This window comes from Quercus lobata, chromosome 10 (assembly GCF_001633185.2).
Source record: "Quercus lobata isolate SW786 chromosome 10, ValleyOak3.0 Primary Assembly, whole genome shotgun sequence".
Lineage (NCBI taxonomy): Eukaryota > Viridiplantae > Streptophyta > Magnoliopsida > Fagales > Fagaceae > Quercus > Quercus lobata.
Window position 1 is genome coordinate 55,871,932 of NC_044913.1, and position 24,010 is coordinate 55,895,941.

Genomic DNA, 24,010 nt, shown 5'->3' on the forward strand with positions numbered 1-24,010 from the left:
ATGTAATCCTCAACACGTATTTGAATTCTTTTTATGAAATGTCTTACAGATTTGTCTTGGTATCAATGATAAGTATAGAGATATGTATCCACATGGGATATTTATTAGATGGAATCGGCCTGGATATAAGATTACAAATAGTCCTATTCACACCTTGACTAACTCTTTTAGAATATAAAGCAAATGTGACTAGCACAATGTGATTAATGCTTCCTCAAACCATGACAAATTATATCATACTCACCAACCTAGTAAACTATTATTTAGATAGGTTTGATCTTTATTAATGAATGCATTGATCTAAAATGATTAGGTGTACAACACTCTATTAACTTCATGACACAATTATTTTTATCGGAATGATGATGAAGTATAATATAGTAGTATTATTTTAAATCCATAAGAAGACAATTATTTTTATTGGAACAGAATCCTCCGATACCTAATCCATTATATCATAAAATTCATACCAAACAATTATCCCTCAAATCCCTTACTAACTTCAATCCTAATCCAAATGCAATTGTATTTTTCATCCTCATGGGAAAGGGGAAAAAGGGGTAGTCTCATAACCACATTTAACCAAGCTATTTCATCAAATTGTTGGTCAGCTATGCCAATCTTGAACTATTACAAACTACATATATTTCACAATACTATATTTATTACCAAACTCAAACTATTTTAGTATGTCTTCAATGAAAGGATATACGTCAACAACAAAAGGAAATGTTCCAAAATGTCTTAGAAAACTGAGATTTGTCATTGCCAAAAAAAAAAATGATTACAAGCATGTACACCGCTAATTCTCACCTAACGAGACAGGGTGAGATTACATTAAGAATACAGAAGATAAAAACCTATTTGCCATCACCAGGAACATCGGTGGCTCTACGTATATATGACTTTTTATATTTTTTTTATACTTTAAAAAAATTGACAAATACACAGGCAAACCCGATCTGAGGTCGCTGAAAATATTAGCTGCTGTCTTGAACTACAGATTGAGGAGCAGTAGTGTCAGTCTTGCTATTAGAAGTATTTGACTTGATATAAGAACGGGCCACCTCTAACATCACTTCCACCTCTTTCTTGTACTACATTAAGTGAATGTAAATAATTAGATAGATTTCAAACATTTAATCCATTCCTTTTTTGATGGACAGAATACACAATTATGAGTGATGAGAAGGAAAAAAAAAAAAAAAAGATTTACTAACCTCATTGATAGCCCCCGACTTTATTTTGGATTGCATCAGACAAAATTTCTTAAAATGTGCACCTGTAGAAGTTGCCACCAATTTGATTAAAAACCAAAAAAAAATTCCTGAATAGAATTGAGAAGAAAAACTAAATCTTAAACTATGCAAAGTGAGACCAAACGATTTATAATATTTCCATAGAATGCTACAGATTTGCAAATTTTAAACTATGGATCATGGTGGTACATGAAATGGATACAAGCACATGGTAAACCACATAGCTCAAATTGTGGAACCGCAGGGGTTAAACTTGTATACACGGAAAGTGTTTCATCAGAAATTAGAATGCAATTAGGTGGCCTTAGTTAAAATCTCTGGAATTGAGCCTGGTACCCAAAAACTGAAATCTCTGTAAGATGCCCAGGCTAGACACGACTTTCTAATTTCTACATTGGCTAGGAAGCCAAAATAAATAATAAATAAATAAAAAGAAAATTTCTGAAACATCAAAATTAGTGAATTGAAAGTGCACCGCATTTTGGTACCACTTTTCAGACTGAATGATCCTAGATCATAGTTGGCTAGGGTTGCAATGATCTATGGTAAAGCATACAAAATTCAGTGGCAAAATAATTACAAGAATGTAATATATGCAGATTAATGACAGTCAAAGATAGAACTGGGGGACAATTGAATACATACCCACTTTAATATCTATGGTACTTGAGTTTTCAGCATTTGTCTCCAAACACCATCTACAGTGGACCTGATGCAACAAATTCATGTCACTTGAAACGTAGACTAAAATGGCAGCAAAAATAAATCAACAAATAGTTGTTTTACAGATCAGAACCATACAAAGCTAACAAATTACTTACTATCTATACCAAATATACCTACTCTACTGCTGTGTAATCACAACAGAACAACCGCCTTTCCAATTGTAGGTTGCCCAGGTTTCAAAACCAGGGTTCCCACCCACGGAGCACTGATATTCCAAAACCTCTGGTGCATTAGTGTTTGATGTATATTTGACATGGAAAAGGCTCAGACACCCAAGCACAGGTAGGATGCGCCAACGGCTTGAATTAAAGGGAAAACACACACACCAAAAAAAAAACCCTCAAGCCAGATTAATCATGATCTGGAGGGATACACCAATGGCTTAAAATTATTTATTTCTCGGCTATTCATTATTAATGCATGTTATCTGTTTTGTAGACATAAAATCAAGATAAAAAAATATCTAAAAATATATAATTATTAATTGACATATCCACATCATTCATATCCTAGTTTTTCAAGAATTTCCATGTTGTATTCCTATCAAATCTTTCATATGTCCCATGACAATTTCAGTGTTTCTAGTTCTCCACCAAATTTGTTATCAGATTGCATTTGGATCTGTTGCACCCAGAATTCATTCTCTTCTACATTTAAGAAATAATATTAAATTTAGTCTATTTGTAATCTTTGAACTGTAGATAAGCTTTTTGTAGTCTCAAATCAAGGACAAAACTGAATTCATGTTATACATATAAGATTGAGGTATAAAGTACACAACCAACCATAAACGAATGTTGAAGCAAAAAACAAGATAAGCAAAATAGAAAATACCTCAAAGCAGGACCCAAATGGAACATCATGCGCCTGTTGCACAGTCTCAAACACCTACAAGAAAGAAAAACTCCCATTATAGTTTGATAAATTAAAGGAAATTAAACAACTTGAGAAGATACGTAGAAAAAGAAAATATGTCAGCATCTCTACTAGCAACAAAAGATAGGCTACATAAAAGAGGAAGAAAAGTAACAAATCCTTTTCCAAATAGGCAAATACAACTCATGCACCCATACAAAATTGATCCCTTGATCTTATCCTGTACCATTTATATAAAGGGAAAGGAAGTGACAACTCTTAAATATTATAGGGATGATGATGATAGTAATGAAACAACTAAAAATTTAAGATAGGAGGAAAATATGTATTCATACCAGCCTTTTCTTGTCTGGAGATAGAACAGTGTGCTGATATTCTGTCATGGCTGTGTCTGGTGGGCACATTGGACTGTTACAAAGGGATCTGAATGTTATCTCCCTGACTTGACCATCATATTCATCAGCAGCATGCCATTGTCCCATCTGGCATAAGGATAAGCATGAGATCTAAGGTTAATACGGCTGCCAAACAGCAACTGACAACTTAATCTTCTAGGGTCAAAAAATTCCACAGTAGCACTTAAGTTAATTAGACTAACTTAACCTCCACTAACCCAGAGGAACAGGGCAAAAATTATACAGAACAATATTGTTAACCAGAGCCCAAGGCCCCGGGGCACCATGTGTACTGGTCAGCCCTTCAGATGAAAAATGCACTGAGCTTGAAATCAAAGCCACAAGTGTAATGAATGAATAAAATTTCTCCTCATTTAATAATATGCATACATGATATCAGGAACTACTGCATAGTTTTACTATTCACATTGCATGGGACTTAAACAACACAATAAGTCACTTGGGGTCGATTCAAGGAACTAACATTTTTATTAATTTTGGTTGAAATGCACAAATTATTTTAGTTGTGACCAAAACCAACATGAAGCATCCTAATAACATGGAATTTCAAGAACTGTAAGCATTCAATATTTTTTATGAAAATACATTAAGAAAAATGGGGAGTTTGATATCTGTTCTTTTTATGATGCTTTGAGGGGGTCCTCCCTTGTCACTTTCCCTTGGAAGGGTATTTGGGGTGTGAAGGCCCCATGGAGAGTGGTTTTTTTGTTGGACAGTGGCACGAGGGAAGATCCTTACTTGTGACAATCTTAGGAGAAGATGATATACTATAGTGGATTGTTTTTGCAAGTGTCGCTGCAGTAGGGAGGGGTGGATCATCTTTTGATTCATTGCACAGAGGCCTATCAATTGTGCTGTTTTGTATTTAAATCTTTTCATATCTCCTGAGTCTTACTAGTGCGTGAAAGATTTATTGTATGGTTGGAGGAATTGGTTTGGAAATCACTAGTTTGTATGGTTGGAGGAATTGGTTTGGAAATCATTCATCGGTTATTTGGAATCTATTGTATAAGGAGGAATCTGAAGTGGCTTCTCAGATAGTACAGTTTTATCAAACACTATACCAGGAGACTAAGGTATAGCAACCTATGGTGGAGGTTTTAGAGTTTCAGCAAATAGGGGGACTGGATAGGGGATCGCTTGAAAGGTAGTTTAATAAGGAGGAGATTCTTCTTGTTGTTAGGGATTTGCAAGAGGATAAAGCTCCAAGTCCGGATGGCTTCTTTATGGCCTTTTTTCATCATTGTTGGCAAGTGCTGGAAAAAGATGTACTAGCCTTCTTTGAGGAATTTTACCAATATAGTAAGTTTGAAAAATCCCTCAATGCTACTTTCATTGTTTTAATTCCTAAAAAGAATTATGCCTCCAATATTAGAGATTTCAGGCATATTAGTTTGGTGGGGAGCATGTATAAAATTTTGGCTAAAGTGTTAGCAAATCACCTGAAAAGGGTTATAGACTAGCTGATTTTAGAATCTCAAAATGGCTTTGTGGGTGGTAGACAAATCCTTGATTAAGTTCTTATTGCCAATGAATGTGTGGATAGTCAAGTGAAGAGTCTAGTTCTAGGGGTTATATGCAAGCTAGATATTGAAAAAGCTTACGATCTTGTGAATTGGGAGTCACTCCTAGATCTATTGAGGAGGATGGGGCTTTGGAGAGCAATGGTGTAGGTGGATTCACACTTGCATCTCCACAATTCAGTTCTCTGTTTTGGTAAATGGGCCTCCAATTGATTATTTTGTAAGTTCGAGGGGATTGAGGCAAGGAGATCCGCTATCATCTATGTTGTCTTTGATCATGATGGAGGTCTTTAGTTGGATGTTGAAGAGAGTAGAGAGGATTGGTTTAAATAGCAGTTGTAAGGCTAATGGTAGGGGAGCAGATGGAGCTTGTGTTTCACATATTTTGTTTGCAAATGATATGATCTTGTTTTGTGATGCAGATGTGGAGCAAATTTTACATATACGGATATTGCTTCTATATTTTCATGTTGTCACTGGCTTGAAGGTTAATGTCTGTAAGAGCAAAATGGCCCAATTGGGGCGGCAGATAATTTACATGTTTTGGCAGGGCTTTTTTGTGGTGTAGGATTGGGAATTTACCCATGTCTTATCTTGGCATGCCTCTAGGGGCCTCTCATAAATATTCTTCTATTTGGAATCCTATCTTGAAGAAATTTGAGAGAAGATTGGTAGGTTGGAAGATGTTGTATTTGTCCAAACTGGCTTTGATAAGAGTAAATTATCAAGTCTTCCTACCTACTTCTTATCACTTTTTACCATTCCAACTAGTGTGGCCAATAAGATTGAAAAATTGCAAAGGGACTTTCTCTAGGAAGGTATGGGGTGTGAATCTAAGCAACATTTGGTAGGATGGGATAAAGTGTGTTCCTATGGCCAAAGGTGGTTTAGGGATAAGAAAACTGACTACCTTTAATAAAACCCTATTAGGAAAATGGCTACAGCGCTTTGGGGTTGAGGAGAATCAACTTTGGAGGAGGGTGGTAGCTATAAACTTTGGGGAAGAGTGGGGGGACGGACTTGTAAGTTAGGCAAGGGTGTTCCTAGATGTGGTTTGTGGAGAGGCATTTGTATGGGTTGGGAGGATTTTAATCAATATACTCGCTTTGAGATTTGGGTGGGGAATAGAGTGAGATTCTAGCATGATTGTTGGTGTGGGGATCCACATCTTTGATTGACATTTCTAGTAGTGTATGAGATAGCCACTAATATAGATGTTTTTGTTGCTTTATCCTTGACTAGGCAGAGGAAGGGGGAAAGGAGGACTTGGGATGTGAGGTTCACCCAAGATTTGAATGATTGGGAGGTGGGTTCTATGGTGGATTTTCTTCATTTTTTGGAGAATAATATCCCTTTGACTGAAAATGGTGACCAAATTCCAATTGAGATAGACTTTGAAGAAGAATGGGAACTTCGACATTCACTCGCACTATAATGCACTATGAGGCTCCTCCTCTATTGCTTTTCCTTGGAAAGGTATTTGGGGAGTGAAGGCCCCTAGGCAAGTTTCTTTTTTGTTTAGACTGTAGCTTGGAATAAAATACTCAATGGGGTAAATATGAAGAGTAAGGGGTTTGATTTTGTTGATTGGTGTTGCATGTGTCGCTATTATGGAGAGACCATGGATCATTTGTTGATTCATTGTGAGAAGGCTCAAAAGTTATAGTATTTCGTCTTTCAATCTTTTTGGGTTTCTTGGGTCTTACCAAAAACGGTGTTTGTCTTTTGTTTAGTTGGAGGAATTGGCTAGGGAAACACTTATCAGACATTTGGAATTTAGTACCGTTGTATTTGTTGTGGTGCATATGGAGGGAATGTAATCGTCACTATCGTGGTGAATATGAGCACAAACTTAACACATTGATTCCTAGAGATTCAAGCTCATGAAGACACGAAAACAAAATTTCATTGGTCCACCATCACTGTCTAGACTTCAGAAAGGTCACAATTTAAGGACAAGTGTCCCACAGAAGAAAACAATAATACCATAGATTTTTACAAGTGTCGATGCATAATCATGTGAATCTAATTAATATAGCTAATTATATACTTCCTAATATATGAAGATGGATGATTACCATAAGCTAGATTGTTACTTACAACAAGATTAGTGTCCTTCCGTGCTGAACGATACTCATTTGTAAAATTTGAACCATCATTCAACAAGATATTAAAGAACTGCTCGGCTGTGCATGGGAAAACATCCTGTGCAGAAGATAAATCAATTGCATGCTAATAACAAGATAACGAACTACATCTAAGTGGTAGAGGAAAAGAACAACGCATACATTGCATATACCAACAAGAGCTTCCTCCTTGATAAAAACTTGAACCTTTCCAGTGTTTGGCACATCTTCAGGAATCTCAACCTGTGTTTTACTTCTTCTGGTAGAGCTGCTATGTGCACGCAGAGCTGACTCTGCCTTCTCCTGTATATCAGAAATTTAAAAAATAAATAAACAAAAATAAAACACCTAAGTTACCCAATCTATATTGAAGCAACAAGAGAAAAGAAGACCTTAAGAATTTATTCACAAGGTGTACACTATAACTGATGTATTGTAACGACCCAAGGAAAAACTCCCTTAACGTACTAACCCACAATGTGGGGTAGTGTCTCTGAGCCCACACATAATTGCTGGGCCAACTCTAATACCATTTTTAACAACTCAAGAAAAAGTGCTAACTACATCTGCGCTATACTTTAAAAGACTAGTCACAATTGAATCTCCTTATAATTGTTAATAAAGCGCAGGTTTACCCAATAAATATCCGATGTGGGACTCAACACACACCCACACAACACACACTTAGACAATATCCAAATCTAATCTAGGGTGTCACATGTATTAATTCACATGAGCAGCATCCTAACAAGAGTTCAAAAAAAATCATAGTTTTCCTCATCATCATTGTCAAGTAATAAGTAAAAATGAAACAAAGAGAAATGAGGATTATTATATGGTTTGAATTTTAATTATTTTGATTTTATTTTAAAATAAATGTAATTGATTGCTATTGGGATATGGTAAATCTAATCATTTAACCAATATTTCTAACACTTATATTAAAATATTTGAGTTCTTGATGGTAAGCAGGTTTCAGAACCTCACCCCCTGTTAATAAATTGTGAAATTTTTATGAAATGAATGGTAGATAAGCAATTTAGATCCAGTCTTTTTTGTTTCCTTACCCAAAAAAATAAAAGATTCCAAACAGTTTTAAAAATATACGTTATTAAACATCACACTAAACAACTACGAAAGTATTTAATGAGCATAATAGTTAATGAAATTCTAGTTTAGCATGTGTCATCACTCATGGCATACAAACATACAATCCTATCTAAATTTTAAAATAATCTAAAATTACATAAATATTTTTTTTTTAAATCATATTTTATGAACGCTTGTGTTGGAAGTAGCAAGTGCGAAAATGAGATATTTGCAAAGCCAAACAAATTTAGGGGTCTCTAATTCCAAACTCATTGTCATGATATTGCAGAATACCAAAAGGTCACACAAAATAATGTAATGTTTGTTATTTTAATATGAATATATATTTTATTTTTACATAACTGTTCTTCAAAATTCCAAATCAGGCTTCGTTTTTTTACAGTTGATAAGCATGACTAAACCTATGAATGGAAATTCTATTAAAAGTGTATCAATAGCTAAATTAAAGTCTGCACAGAACAAGAAATGGACCTTTTTCTCCGCTTCTAACATAGCTTCGTAGTTCTTCGCAGAACGCTGTAAAGCTCTTAATGCATGATTCCTGTTCCAAAATGATGCAAATTTATATCTGACTCTACCTGAAAATGGAAAAGCAGAATAAATGCCATATAAATACATCATAACATAGCTTCAATTACAGATGTTTCCTAAAAGCACTTCGGTAACTTAAAGCACTCATCAAGTTGGAAGAAAAAATACAAACCAGACAGAAAAAAAATAAATAAATAAAAAAGGAAAGACAATCAATAGAGTGCCCATAAATAAAAGTATAGCCTATTAAAGCAAATTTAGGTGCAAAATGAAAGTACGAGGCTTTAACTGAGCACCTCCCCCACTGTGGGATTGAGCAAAAAAATGTGCTTTACCAATAAGTAACAATGAGAAAAACAAATTGTTTAGTTCATAAAAATATCTTTCTTACTTGCCTCCAGTTCTATCCATCAAATTTGAGCATTATTTTTGTAAAATGCCAACAGAACACTCCTAGATAAGTGAACCAATTAACTTATTGTTCCAAAAACTAAACCTCTTTAACATGCAATCTGTAACAGAAAGAAAAGTTTTATTTAGGCAGAAAAGACACAGGTCATTATAAAATGTTAGCAGACTGACTACCAAACAAGATCCATTCTGCATGCATCCCAACTTGCACGCATGTATGTGGTAGGGACACAACAAAATGCTAGGAGGTTGACATTAAGCATGCCACCTACACAAGCACAAGGGTATTTTAGAGAGACAATCGTGAAGAAAGAAATATAGTTCATAATACTGTAAGATATCTTACATGCAATCAAGATTCTAACTGGAAGAGGCACTTTTTCAGAAGCTGCATTCAACTCAGGTATACTTAGTGCATCTTATGATATGATTCATTCATTATTAATTACAAGCTGAAATAAGAAACATAAAGATTAGGAGTAAAACACACAATCGGAAGACGACCAATAAAGGAAAGCATAGTCCGGAAATCTACCCCATTTGGCCATGATAGAACCTAATAGACTAAATAATAAAATTTCAGAGTAAGGAAAATTCACTGAACAAAAATTTAATAAATACCACAAAGAGATATTATATAGTTGAATTTAAAAAATGTGATTGGAGGGCTAAAAACATTTTAGCCAGCAAGAAAACTAGCACATATCACAAAACATATTCAGCCACAAGAATGTTAAAACCAATACCTATGCCTAACATGAACCACCTTTTCCAATTAAATCATGTCAAATTCAAGATATATTGTTCCCTAAACCTAGATAGCTCCAACACAAAAATACCAATGGAATTACTAGGGAGGGAGAGGCTGCAAACCCGGCTGTGCAGGAGGAGCTTTCTGAGTGAAATAAGTACCTCTATGGTAGGTAGCAACAAAATAAAAAGGACAAAATAATCATTCTCTCCAAGATCAGTCTTTCCTTCAACTTCACATAATCCAAAAAAGTTTCAATCAAAGTAATTTTTAAGAAACATTCAGAAATAGATTTACTCAGTCTCAATGTTCACAAGACCAAAAGAAAAAGCTCTGAGACAAAACTCAAAGAAAGACAATCTGAATAATAGATGAATAATTCAAGAGAACTGAAAGAAAATCATTTCATCAGAGCCTTCATCCACCCTATCCTTGAAAATCAATACCCAGTCATACACAGATCCAAGCATCTTTTCCTATTTTGTGAAAAGACCTTGTTTGATTCTCCTGAGTCCTAAGAATTGAAAAACTAAGTTCTTTGTGTTAAGTTCTAATTTTTGTTGGCTGAATTCCGTGCCAAATTTGCTTGTAATTTTCTCATTTCATTGTACTTTTGGGATTACATTGTAATTGGGTAGATGAGTTTCACTCCCACGAGATGAAGTCATTCCCACAAGTTCAACGCGTGGTAGATAAAGGAGGAGGCTTTTCTGGAACAACTAACAAGAAGTTCATTCCTGCAAGTTGCTCAAGGACAGAACAACTGTTTCATTTTTATCTCTTACCAGCTCAATCCCAATCCATACCTCTGGTTCCCACACACAAAAAACCCTAGAGAGATTGTGAGAGCAACTTTCAGATTGCCTCTTTGAGAGAGAGAAAGAGAAAACCATTTTCCATTTGAGAGAGCTATTCACACATCATTTTTCTCTCTTCTCCTTCCCTCTCACTATTGACATATCAATGAGAGGAGATTATGTCAATCACCTTCTTCACCATACTTGAGTGTAGCAAGTTTTTTGGAGCTAGGAAGCATTGGAGCAATACCACAAATCAAAGGAGACTTGCGCAGCTTATGGTCAGCGGCTTAACGTGCATTTTCCAGAGACTAATTGGAGAAACAACTAAGCAAAATCGGTTGCTAGTAGGAGCATGGAGGGCCCAAGTACTAGGATAGCTTTAGACTTGGAGGGCTTATTGTGTATCTTGTATTGCAATGCAACTGTTCACTAGTAGAAAGTTTTGATATCGACGTTGGTGCTATGGAGAGGTTTTTCCACCCGGATCTTGGGATTTCCAGATAACATATCAATGTTATTTTGTGGTTTACATTCTTTTTACTGCTCATTTAAATTGCTTTAAATGCACTGAAGGCTTAAATGAATATCCAATCAATATAAAATTGGATAATCACTTACATTTGGAATTAATGCTTAACTTAGCTTAAAAGTGATTAAGCTGTAAACTTTGGAAATTGGGGTCTAAATTAATACCTAGGGTATTAGGTATATTTCTCGCTATGTATAATCTTTTCCTTTCTTTTTCCACATTCAACATGCGAACTCGTATTACAGTCTGCTGTCTAGAGAACTTTAAGCTCATGAATATGACTGAAACCAGCTGAAACATTGACTACAAAGGAATTACACAACTTTTCTACAGAAACTTCAAAATACAGTTTCTCAATCATACAAGTTTCAACAAAACCTCCAAAAAGAAGATCTTGATGAGTGGACTAGCTTTTAGCATATCACAATATTAAATATCAGTTCATTCCTTCATGTGGATACTACCAACAAAATGAGCAAGCACAATAGAGCTGCTGAAAGCTCTCATTTGAGCAACTTTTTAATAAAGTATACCAATGATTAAATTTCTATTTCAACTTGAAAAATCAGGTCAACTACTAACATCCATTACAATTAAATTCAATGGACGCGCCATTCTAGCACCATATTTTAATTTGATACTACCTACACAATATATCTAAGCCCATTGCATCATTATAAAAACATAATCATGCCTTTCAAACGAAAAAGGAAAGTTATCACGAAAAGCTACTTTCATTTCAAGCACAAGATTTGTACATCTTAACTTCAAGAAAGATATATAATAAAAATCCCTTCAAGCATTCAAAAACAATTACTAACCATCAGGACTTCCCAAAGGAGGTACACCATGTCCACCAGCACCCATGCGAAGAATAATTGTAATAGCAGGATTAATGAATGCATGCTGACTCCTTCGTATCTTCATAAAAATAAAAATAAATAAATAAATCCATAACTCAGCATTACATATCATTCAACAAGGTGGTCAAGTGTGTGAATTGAGAGAGCGAGAGAGCACATACCTCATCTATATCTTCAAATGATACAACCACCTGTTAAATTTATAAAGAAATCAATGAATAATTTAAAATTCTAATAATAACAATTAAAATCCTAAAATTACCTTCAACAAAATGTTCCGTGGAAAGTTTTTTTTTTTAAATCACTCGAATTATGTGTATCCATGAATTTATGCCAGTGAGAATGAATAACATAAAATTAAGAAAGGAAGCCAACAACATAGATTGATATGAAAGTATAACCAAGATAATAAAAATAAGAGAAACGATATGTCTACAACATTTTTACAACAAATCTTAAGTGACAAGTTGTTACTGGTTGTTATTATTAGGGCAAAAAAGTAATCTTAGTGTTAGTTTCAAATGTGAACCAATAACAACTAACCACCTATGATTTGTTGTAAAAATGTTGTAGACGTAGCATCTTTCTAAAAATAATATATATGGGTTAGGTTCAAGTTATACCTAATTTAATATTTGGTCATGTTACACCACTATAATTTTTTGTGAGATGTGTATTTTGACAAATCCATCGCTAGATTACATTTTCTCCTTATACCTACCATGCATGCAAAATTATAAGATATGACATCTATAAAAATGTTTAAATTTTCAGTTTTTGTATTTGAAAATAATACACAAAACAGGAGTTTAGGGATGTTGTTCCTGAGGTTGAAAGAAGAAATTTCCTTGGTTGTACTCTTATTTCAACTGGTGCTTTTGCTTCTTGTGGTCATTAAGGAGCTATTTTCTTTAGGGAGTTTAAAGATTTGCATTTAAGAGAAAGAAAAGGTAGAAATTTAGATCTAGCCTTAATTTGAGATTCATGGAAAATTATAAGAAAAAGATAAATATTAATCTTACACCTAGCTTCCTAAGTATCACACTTAAGTATCCCCAGCATCACAGCTCAAGGAAAAGAATTGTATTGGTGTCACACAAACCTCAATAGCATAGTTGTTAAAAAATATCTCATAAAACTTGTGTTCTATTAGTTGGAAGTGTAAACCAATATTTATTGAAAATTAAGCCTAACTCTACTAGGACTTTGTCTCCATGGGCTTTTAAGTACTATGTTGAAACTAATTACCACTTCAACCCAAATAAAACCCAATAACTTTAAAAAGCTCATAATAAGACCTTGTGGATGACTCCAGCCTATTTCAGTAATCCATAAAAGAAGCCATTCACTCATAAATTTAACTAAACCAGCAACTTTCTAATGCAGAGAAACATAAAAGGCCATTTGATGTTCTTCTTGCACCTTTATATGTGAGATGACTACATTGAAAGTGTATGAGTGATTTAGGATCAGAGCTCCTCCTAAAAGTAATTCATACCAATGATGCTCTCTGGAGATCCTCAAAAGAAATAATATACCCATATAATATTGTCTCAAACTTGCTTGCTAACAATAATATTGGCTCAACCTTAGGAAAGAAGAATGACTGGCTAACCTTCATTTGCTTGGAAAAAACATTTGAATGGAAGCAAATGTGCCACGCAGAGACATACATACGGCCATGATACAAGAATGACCTCTCAAGTGCACAAGAATAACTGTGTTGAACAACCTAAAATAGGTACTGTGTTGATTAGGCCCACAATTGGAATTACCAGAGGGAGAACATAAAGAATCATATATACTTATAGTTATATATATGCAATTTGAAACTTCAGGAGATAAAAATTACCGCCAGAGCAGAGTTTATGCTACTCACCTCACTTGGAGGGAGGTCAAATATTGTTTGAAGAGGCCCTGGCTTTTGATGAACCACAGTTGGCCCTTGTTTATCTAAAGAAATCCTTCTTCGAGCATTAGCTCCAGCATAGCCATTCACATCCCTAATGGTAAATTATTAGTCATTACAACAGAAAATTTAAATTTATTAGAAATGAAATGATAATGCTAACAATAACACAACAATATTTGAATTAGGGTTCCATCCTAGTAATAAAGAATGACACATCTAAAAGGAAAATAAACTGGACCAGCACATGCGTATCTGTTCCATAAAAAGGCTATAGTTGCATTAGCAAGGAATCGAAGTTACATCAACCAGACAAAAAAAGGAAATGGCAGCAGTCTGTATTTTCCCAGCACAATCAAAGAATTATTCAGAAAAATATTTCACAATCATTACTTGATGCAGGGATTCTAAGGGGCTGCAGTTTAGGCTTGGAATTGATTAAGGGAAATGAGAGTTGCTTAGAACAAGGAACAAGGTGTGACAAAACCTTCTTAAAAGAAATCCATCTCTTGAAAATAGCACTAGGCTAATCTATGCAATTGCATTCAAAACTGAATAATTTGTACAGCTTAGGGATATTTATACATGCAATGCTTAAGTACTAACTTCTAAGGACTTTAACATACTCAGCACAGGGCCTAATGCCAGCTGTAAAACTGCTAACAGAATTACTAACTTCTAGCTAACAGCCTTGGCTGCTAACTAATTGAGTTACAAAAGCCCTAGCTAACTCTAGCTGTTACTTAAAGTTGCTTATTACAATATTACACTAAAACTACTAGATTATTCTTCTAACTGCTGCTGCTGCTGTAATCTAATGACTGTTGCTGTAAGCTAATGAGTAATGTTAATACATCAGGCTACTGCGTCATTACTATACATAACATGGAGTCAAGTCAAATGAAATATGTGCTAAATATCTAGATGGATTGCATCACAAATTTAACAAGATTAAAGTACAGACAATATAAAAATGTTCTATAACAATTTCCAGGATACAAAACACATATGAAATTTCCAAAATGGGGGTACATTCTCTGCACAAGTACAAAGCCATGTACCCCAAAAACTGTTCAAATTTGGCATTACATATGTGTGTGTCTATATTTAGAGAGAGAGAGAGAGAGGAGAGATTGATGAGCCAACCAATATAATTAAATGTAAACATTTTTAAAAAAAGTACAACAAAAAGCTACCCGAGAGAATTTGCGGACAGTTTTATTGTTCTAATGTCCAGACAAACCTGACAAGCAAATACCAGAGTTGTGTTGGTCTCTATAAAGTATGATCAATGATGTTAAAACACTATTAAAGTGAAACAAAAAAAGGAAGATACCTGCCCTGATGGGCTATCCAATGGATGCCATACTGCACCAGTTTGACCTTCACTTTCAACTTGAACAGTCACCGAACCAAGAACAGTGCTTTTCCAAATTATATCCCAATCATATATCGTCACATTAATCTGCTACCCAGTAGAGAACAAAATCAGCTTCATATTCCAAGCCTACTTAAAGAACCAGTAAAGCCAATAGAGAGATCTATGTTAACAAAAAAACAGGCCAAATAATGTCATCTTTCTTACTTCACATCGTACATTTTAACATGTATGTCCAATGAAACATAGATAGACTAGTAGACTAGTGTATCTATATTGAAACTAGTAGAGTTGTAGTCTTGTGATACCTTACATTGTGCGAATTTGATTGGATTGTATTATTTGAGCATGTGTTGTGAGAGCATGTGATGAGTCTCACATCAGGTGTTTGCTAAGTCAATTTTAGGTTTACAAGTGATTACGATAAGCCCCAATTGTAACTTGACTAATCTGTTTGGGGAATAAGTGCAGATTTGAAAGGAGTTTTCCTTGTGTCGTAACAAATGGTATCAAAGCAAACCTAGTATCAAGGGCATAGCAACACAACATGGTCCAAATGATAATATTAGAAATTTAAGTGGGGGAGATTGTGAATTCCCAAATTGTTAGGGTTTGATTAAATTAGATTGTTAGAGTGCATGTTGTATGAGCATATGTTGAGTCCCACATCAGGTGTACACTAGGCGGATCTTGGGTTTATAAGTGATTACGAGAAGCCCTAATTGTAACTTAACTAGTCCTTTTAGGGTATAAGCGCAAATGTGGCTAGCGCTTACCTTGAGTTATTACAAGTCTAGTATGCTTGACAGTGAATTGGTTTAAAGTTTAGTGAAGTTGGTTTATGCTTGCCCTATAATTTATAAGGATTTGATTTATTAAGGCTATTTTAATATGCTGGAATTATTCAAAACTGCAATGGCTCCTGCTAAAGTTACATTTCTTCTTCCTACTAAATTCTTTTTTTTGTTAGTTCCAATGCTAACCTATGTTTTTATGTATGCGTTGCTGGGTTTTCAATGTAAATTAGATTCAAGTTATGGGTTTCTGTGCTGGAATTACAATATTAGGTAACAGATTGTGTTCATAACCATGTGCCTGTATAAATTTTTAATTAATGTATGGCGAATAGTTTTCTTCTATGTAAATATGACATTTGGGCTGGCACCAAACAACCCTGTTTAAAGCAGTACAAAAAATTAAAACTGTAACTTGGCACTTGAGCTGGCCCCATTTAGCCCTCAAAAAAAAAAAATTAAATAAAACACCACAATTCAGCCAAGCCCAAAACGGAACATCTACACCCAACCAACCCCACCAAATTGCACCAGGTCGAGGCCAGTCATTAAGGAGAATTTAGGCCCACAAGTGAGGGAGGTGTTATTATAATAATTAAATTCTCTATTTCCTACTAGCTTAAACTTTCAGGACAAGTGGTAGTTTAACAAGCAACATTAAACTTAACCTTCATCTAGATTTTGAATAAATATGTGGAAAAAAAATATTAGTAGTAAGATATATAAGGATCTTGGTGTCATATTTATGCAAGGAGTACAAGCAATATCATTTCAGGATTTCTTCCACAATTTTTTATTTTTGAACCCAATTTATTTTTGAATTTTGACGTTGACTTTAATTTTTTTAGGATTACGGGGTTTTTTTTCTTTTGTTTTCGAAATTTTTTTCCTGATTGATGTAATCCTTGCAAGCCTATTTCAAAGAGCCCTAGTAAACATAGAAAACACTTTTTTTTTTTTTGGAAATTTTCCAATTGTTGGGTGTTGATTCCTAAGTTTTTCCTAAATTTCCATCCTATCTCCCCATCCTATTCCTTCTTTATATATCTCACCCAGAATAGTGAATTTATGGATAGGGAAGGGCTATACATAGGGTTTCCCCTTAAGAGTTTGAATTTCTCAAGCGACATTGGGACATATTTTTTTGGACTAAGACTTTGTTGTAGTTGTTGTTGTTGTATGGATAGGAAAGGGCTACCCCTATTAACCATCCCATCCTTTCAACCAGGGGAAAAAAGGGTCTTAGTTTCCTGCATACTCTTGTTTTGATAGGTAATAAGGAAATATTATTAAAAAAGGAATAGAACAAAAGATACATAGAGTTCAACAAAGAACAAACAGAAACAAAGAGGAACAAAAAAACATTAAACTTGTAACGTCCTAAGGAAAAGCGCTAGCCACATCTGCGCTATACCTCAAAAGGACTAGTCACAATAGAAACTCCCTGTAGTTGTTAATAAAACTCAGTTCAACCCAGTAAATACACGATGTGGGACTCATCACACACCCACACACACATCACATAATCAAACAATCAAATTGGGACATCACAATTTCCCCAACTTAAATCCCTAATGTCCTCGTTAGGGCCCACTTTGTGGGGTAGTGTCTCCGAGCCCACACGGGATTATTGGGCCGGCTCTGATACCATATGTAATGACCCAAGGAAAAGCGCTAGCCACATCTGCGCTATACCTCAAAAGGACTAGTCACAATTGAGACTCCTTGTAGTTGTTAATAAAGCCCAGATCTACGCAGTAAATACCCGATGTGGGACTCATCACACACCCACACACATCACACAATCAATCAAATTGGGGCATCACAATTACCATATGTAACAACCCAAGGAAAAGCGCTAGCCACATCTGCGCTATACCTCAAAAGGACTAGTCACAATTGAGGCTCCTTGTAATTGTTAATAAAGCCCAGTTCAACCCAGTAAATACCCGATGTGGGACTCATCACACATCACACAATCAACCAAATTGGGGTATCACAATCTCCCCCACTTAAATCCCTAACGTTCTCGTTAGGGCTCACTTTGTGGGGTAATGTCTCTGAGCCCACACAAGGTTACCAGGCCGGCTCTGATACCATCTGTAACGACCTCACTCCAACTGTGTAGATATTGTCCACTTTGAGGCCCATACCCCTCATGGTTTTGTTCTTCCCCAGGTTGCGCTGGGGAAAAGGCCTCTACACATTAAAGGGAAATCATTCCTTATAAACATATTCTCATGTGCTTCCCTAGGCGATGTGGGATTCCATGGAATGTAAGACCCCACTTTTGGGTCACTACAATCCACCCCCCTTACGGGCACACGCGTCCTCGCGTGTGGGGCCCACACTTCCGGCCATCTGTAACGACCCCACCCCAACTGTGTAGATATTGTCCGCTTTGGAGCCCATACCCCTCACGGTTTTGTTCTTCCCCAGGTTGCGCTGGGGAAAAGGCCTCTACACATTATTGTGATGCCCCAATTTGATTGATTGTGTGATGTGTGTGGGTGTGTGATGAGTCCCACATCGGGTATTTACTGCGTAGATCTGGGCTTTATTAACAACTACAAGGAGTCTCAATTGTGACTAGTCCTTTTGAGGTATAGCGCAGATGTGGCTAGCGCTTTTCCTTGGGTTGTTACATATGGTATTAGAGCCGGCCTGGTAACCTTGTGTGGGCTCAGAGACATTACCCCACAAAGTGGGCCCTAACGAGGACGTTAGGGATTTAAGTGGGGGAGATTGTGATGCCCCAATTTGATTGATTGTGTGATGTGTGTGGGTGTGTGATGAGTCCCACATCGGGTATTTACTGGGTAGATCTGGGCTTTATTAACAACTACAAGGAGTCTCAATTGTGACTAGTCCTTTTGAGATATAGCGCAGATGTGGCTAGCGCTTTTCCTTGGGTCGTTACATAATATGTAACGACCCAAGGAAAAGCGCTAGCCACATCTGCGCTATATCTCAAAAGGACTAGTCACAATTGAGACTCCTTGTAGTTGTTAATAAAGCCAGATCTACCCAGTAAATACCCGATGTGGGACTCATCACACACCCACACACATCACACAATCAATCAAATTGGGGCATCATAATCCCCCACTTAAATCCCTAACGTCCTCGTTAGGGCCCACTTTGTGGGGTAGTGTCTCCAAGCCCACAGGGATTACCGAGCCGGCTCTGATACCATATGTAACGACCCAAGGAAAAGCGCTAGCCACATCTGCGCTATACCTCAAAAGGATTAGTCACAATTGAGACTCCTTGTAGTTGTTAATAAAGCCCAGATCTACCCAGTAAATACCCGATGTGGGACTCATCACACACCCACACACATCACACAATCAATCAAATTGGGGCATCACAAAACTATTCTAAGAGACAAGAAAATCCATAAGAGTAGAACAATCCGAGATACCCCAACACCAAGACCAATCAAAGAGAAATTGAATAAGAAATTCTTGCTTACCCCAGCTCCAACTAGCCCTAAAATATGTTCTTTGAAAATATACCATCTCACTGCGATTCTATTTCATAAGAATAACATGTATGTGTATGACTTCAATTAAAAGAGGGAGAGGGGGTTGGACAAGTGGGCTGTCAGCAGCATGCCTACCTTTGGAAGAAAATGAACCTTCATATTTATGCAAAATCAAAACAAAGATGGTGATGATGATCACAATACAGAAAAATAAATGTTGATTTAAAAGGTCATGACATTGATTTTCTCAAAATTGTCCCACAACTATGTTTTCTGGATCCATAACTATAAGAATGGTATGGATCATAAATCATGATTACTACCTCAACAGGAAGCTCCTCAACGGCAAAATTAAACTCCTCTCCCCACATGGGATTTCTTGAGCCAGGAACCATTGAGCTGCATTAGAAACAGATATTAAAATTAGATAACAGAAGGTCAAATAAAGCTATCAAAATAACTTGAAAGATCTAGCAATAAATCTTGATTTGATGAAATGTAAGCATCAATATGAAGAGAGAGAACTAAGAACTTTGAAAAATATTGTTTTCCCAATAATTTGAAAGTTGGAGGAGGGGGGATTTGAACCCAAGAAGTTTCAGTTGGAAACATCAAGAAGTGCTAATTGAGCTACAAACCTCTTGGCAGAATATTGACAATATGTGAAACTTAAACAGCCACATTTAAGTAAAAACTGTAGTACTATTCCATAAAGAAAAGGATTTATAAGCCAGCTCAATACTTTGCATACAAATTCTGCAAACTGAGTATTTTGACTCTACTAATATTAATTATCAATACTGAATACGTACTCAATATGCACCTTCCCCTCAATAACTCTATATCAAAGTCCGACTTATGGTATTATGGTTTCATAAACCTGATATTGTTGAAAGAAAAGAAAAGGTACAGGCAAATCTAATGTACCTGAAGTATATGAACCATGATGCCATCTAAATAATACCCTTAAAATCTGCCAACAATTAGCCTCATCTTTTTTATATAAGCATTGAAGTTTTGTTGCGAAATAGACTTACTTCATTTTCATGATGATGAACTCAAAGTAACCACAAACCTCAAGAATCCTAGCTATAGCAATTAAACTGAAATCACTCCAAATGTTGATCACATATCTCACATGCACTAAACCATTAGTCCTTCCCTATTCCTAACAGCTGAATCACTATTCACTGTAAAACATAAATTTCTAAACCTGAACTGCAAAATTAAAAGCACATTAGTTCATTAAAACAGAAGTATCTTCAGTTCTGTTAATTATGAAAAACATAATCATATAATGCTGCTAAACAAAAAAATTACAGAGTAGATATACAAAATCTATTCTAAGCATCATATCAAGCAACAGAAGAAGAGAATGATATATATATATATTTAAACATCCTTTATAAACCATCAACCATTCAGACAAAGCACAAAGGATGGGAAAATATTAGTAACCTGAATCGCTTTTCTGTACCACAAGTAATAATAGCATACGGATCTGATGTGCCATTTAAGTTTGCACCAATAAGATTCTTAGCTGCCAACAATTCCAACTGGAAAAAAATGAAATGAGTGCAGTATAGGTGTCAACAAGCAAGAGATGATCCCATTTCATTAAGCAAATATCAAATAAAATATAATCTCTTAATGCCAATCTTTATCATGGAAACAAACACCAGAAACACACGATTTTAAAAAGATCTTATATACCTTAATTAAATATGCTGAATTGGTTTGGGGATTTCCTTTCAATTGGACCATCTACAAAATAAGTGCAAAACTGCATGTCAAACAAGTTAAAAATTACTCCATGAAACGGTTAAATGCAGACTGTGTCCAGCAGGGGATAAACATATTCCAATAAGGGTGTACATAGAGACTAGCACAAACATTAGTCAGCCTCAGCATGAATTTAAACAAATATATTATAATGATGATGATGATGATGATAAGCATATAATTGACAGTATGTTAATACATTTTTCCGAAATCTCAATCTCTCTACCCCCCAAAGCTGTGTCTTTAATTTATTTTTTTTCTCACTTATTTAATAATAATAATTATAAAGAAATATAAAACACATGCATACAAAAGGAAACAAAAATCAGGTTCTGAACCAAAATTGAATCCTTATGAACTAAATTGATCACAAGACCTTGGACAAGGCAACAAGTAGTAGTAATTCACCGCAACCACCCAATAAATATCTAGATGTACACTTTAAATACAACATGAATAAAAAATGCTAAAAACTCAAGTTTCAAAGAAAAATTAGGACAGCAATATACATTTTGTAATGTCAATAAAACCCAAGGGATGATAAAGGGAACAAAAAGAAGAGAAAAGACTTGAAAAGAAAATTAACTTTGGAAAAAATCCAAATAAAAACATAAAATAGAAAAAAGTACAGATATAGGAAAATACTAACTTAAAAAAAAAAACTTTAAGTGGAAAATACTAAGTTAAAATTGTAGATAATTCTTTCCTTTGAAATTCTTTAGGGTTCTTTGCGTCTTCTGTACATGAAGTATTCTCTTTTCAATTAAAATATTCTTATCTATCAAAAAAAATCATAATCAAACATTCAAAATACTAAATTTATAATCTTCTCATTTAAAACGTCTTTTCAGCACCCAAACAAAGCTGGTCTGGATCCAAACCTAAACCTTTATCATCTATATACAATTTACAATACACAATTAACAAAATTATTATAACCTATTATAAAAGCACACCAAAGAATGTTAAACTTGCAATAACAAACCCACATACATTCACAACAAATATTTAAGGAAACAAACCCAGAAAAATTAAAACTGACCTTAACATTATTGCTGACCGCATTTATTAAGTACCACAAAAATCCTCATCAAAGTTGAAAATTAAGAAACTTACTAAATTAGCCATTGAAATCCAAATAAAAAAAACCACAGGATTAGCTAGGATTGGCAATTTCCACAGGAACCCACATAAAAAATTCCCAGAAAAATTAGAAATTTACTACATTTGACAATTATAATCCTTAAAATCTAGAATTGACATTTTCCACAAAAGTCCAAATCAAAGATTCTCATCAAAACGAGAACTTTACAACAATTGACACCCTTCAAATCCAAGTTAAAAAACAAACAAAAAACTCCACAGAAATTCACATCAAAATTCTCAGTAAAACGAGAAATTTACTACAATCAACCATTGTAATCCTTGAAAATCAAATAATAATAATAAAAACCAACAAAAAACGGTTATAATTTACCCAACCAACATTTCCCAAAGCAATTCATTGCCATTCCCACAAAGAAATCAAAATTCTCATCAAAAAAAAGAAATTTTCTACAACAAGCAACTAAAATCCTAGAAATTCGAATCTCTAACCAAAATACCAAAAAAAAAAAAAAAAAAAAAGCTAGAATTGAACTGGAAATTGAACCTTTCGGTTAACCTGATCCACGAGATTCGGCGAATTAACATCGCCGAGTGATCGATCAGCAACGAATTCCTCAGTCCGGTAAGTGAAGAACCAGTACGCAACGATGACGAAGACCGAGGCGGCCACCGTGACCTTGATCTCCCACCACGACGGTACCAGAAACTCCATTGCCGTTTCGATCATCATCGTCACAATCACCACCACCACCACCAAGCTCAACAGCCACGAAAATGAGCGACAACACAAAAATCGAAATACCAGAACAAAAACAAAAACAAAAAAAAATTATATACACTTCAAAGAAACGAAGCGGTCCATGGCTGCTTCGCTCGTTGAATTTTCTAGGGTTTCGAATTTTTCAAAACCATGAAATTTCGCACCAACGAAGCACAAAAAATTTCTCAGAGAGAGAGAAAGAGCGTCAAGGACTCAAAGGCTTGGACCGTTGGAGACGTTGAAAAAATTGATTAATGATTAATAAATTTAGTGTCTTCATGACGGAAATGCCCTCCAATTTGGAACATAATATATGTGCTGTTGTATTAGAGCGCGTGGGAATTTCGGGGAATATGAAGGGTTTTTTTTGGGAATAGTGAGAATCGCGAATTGAATATGGGGGAATAGAATAGAACAACAACGCACGGGAAAGATTCAAATAAAGTGTGAGAAAGAAAAGTACTCGTTGGAATTGTGGGTATTTATTGTTTTTTTGTGACAATTTTTTTGTTGACTAATTTGCCCTTGGTTTTGAGTTTTGGGGGTTTGGGTTTAATTGTGATAATTGGATGAAATTTTTGGAAATGTGGAGGGGGGTTTTATAGGGAGGGGTTGAAAATTTTGGTGGGATTCTTGGTTTTTTTGAGTTTTAAAGGGGACGGTTATGTTGGTGAATGGTGATGATATTAATTGATTATTATGTGAAGTCACAAAATTTGATCATGACATTGATGTGGACTTTCTCAATCAATAAGTATATGATAATGAAATTTGGATATGATGTGTGGAGTTGAAAAATGTGTCTGCATTTGTTTTGTATTGGAGTTTGAATAGAGTTTATTTCAATTTTCTTGGTAAAGAGCAACTATAAA

General features: G+C 35.2%; 1 protein-coding gene across 8 annotated transcripts; it reads right to left on the reverse strand.

Moving 5' to 3' along the window:
- Positions 1-613: 613 nt before the first annotated feature.
- LOC115963584 (BAG-associated GRAM protein 1) lies at positions 614-23,669 on the reverse strand. Of its 8 annotated transcripts, none has more exons than XM_031082644.1 (18): positions 22,935-23,669; positions 21,203-21,253; positions 20,948-21,045; positions 19,813-19,888; positions 15,167-15,298; positions 15,027-15,073; positions 13,774-13,924; positions 13,537-13,653; positions 12,083-12,112; positions 11,880-11,979; positions 8,508-8,614; positions 7,089-7,229; positions 6,901-7,005; positions 3,197-3,343; positions 2,820-2,873; positions 1,905-1,968; positions 1,221-1,282; positions 614-1,097 (listed from the first exon to the last, which is right to left on the reverse strand). In XM_031082644.1, exons 1-18 carry the CDS (start codon positions 23,106-23,108, stop codon positions 981-983), a joined length of 1,773 nt encoding a protein of 590 aa, XP_030938504.1. In that variant the 5' UTR covers positions 23,109-23,669; the 3' UTR covers positions 614-980. The 8 variants fall into 8 exon arrangements, with proteins under 8 accessions (XP_030938504.1, XP_030938502.1, XP_030938507.1 ...); XM_031082642.1 differs by having other exon boundaries at positions 22,923-23,669; XM_031082647.1 differs by having other exon boundaries at positions 615-1,097; positions 21,203-21,272; positions 22,935-23,008.
- Between the last annotated feature and the right edge of the window lie 341 nt (positions 23,670-24,010).

Coding starts and splice junctions, on each gene's coding strand:
- LOC115963584 (XM_031082642.1), bottom strand. CDS start 23,108: ATGATGATCGAAACGGCAATGGAGTTTCTGGTACCGTCGTGGTGGGAG. Junction 19,889..20,947: donor GGTACAGAAAAGCGATTCAG/GTTACTAATATT, acceptor TTTCTAATGCAG/CTCAATGGTTCCTGGCTCAA. Junction 7,230..8,507: donor TGTTAGAAGCGGAGAAAAAG/GTCCATTTCTTG, acceptor TCTGATATACAG/GAGAAGGCAGAGTCAGCTCT.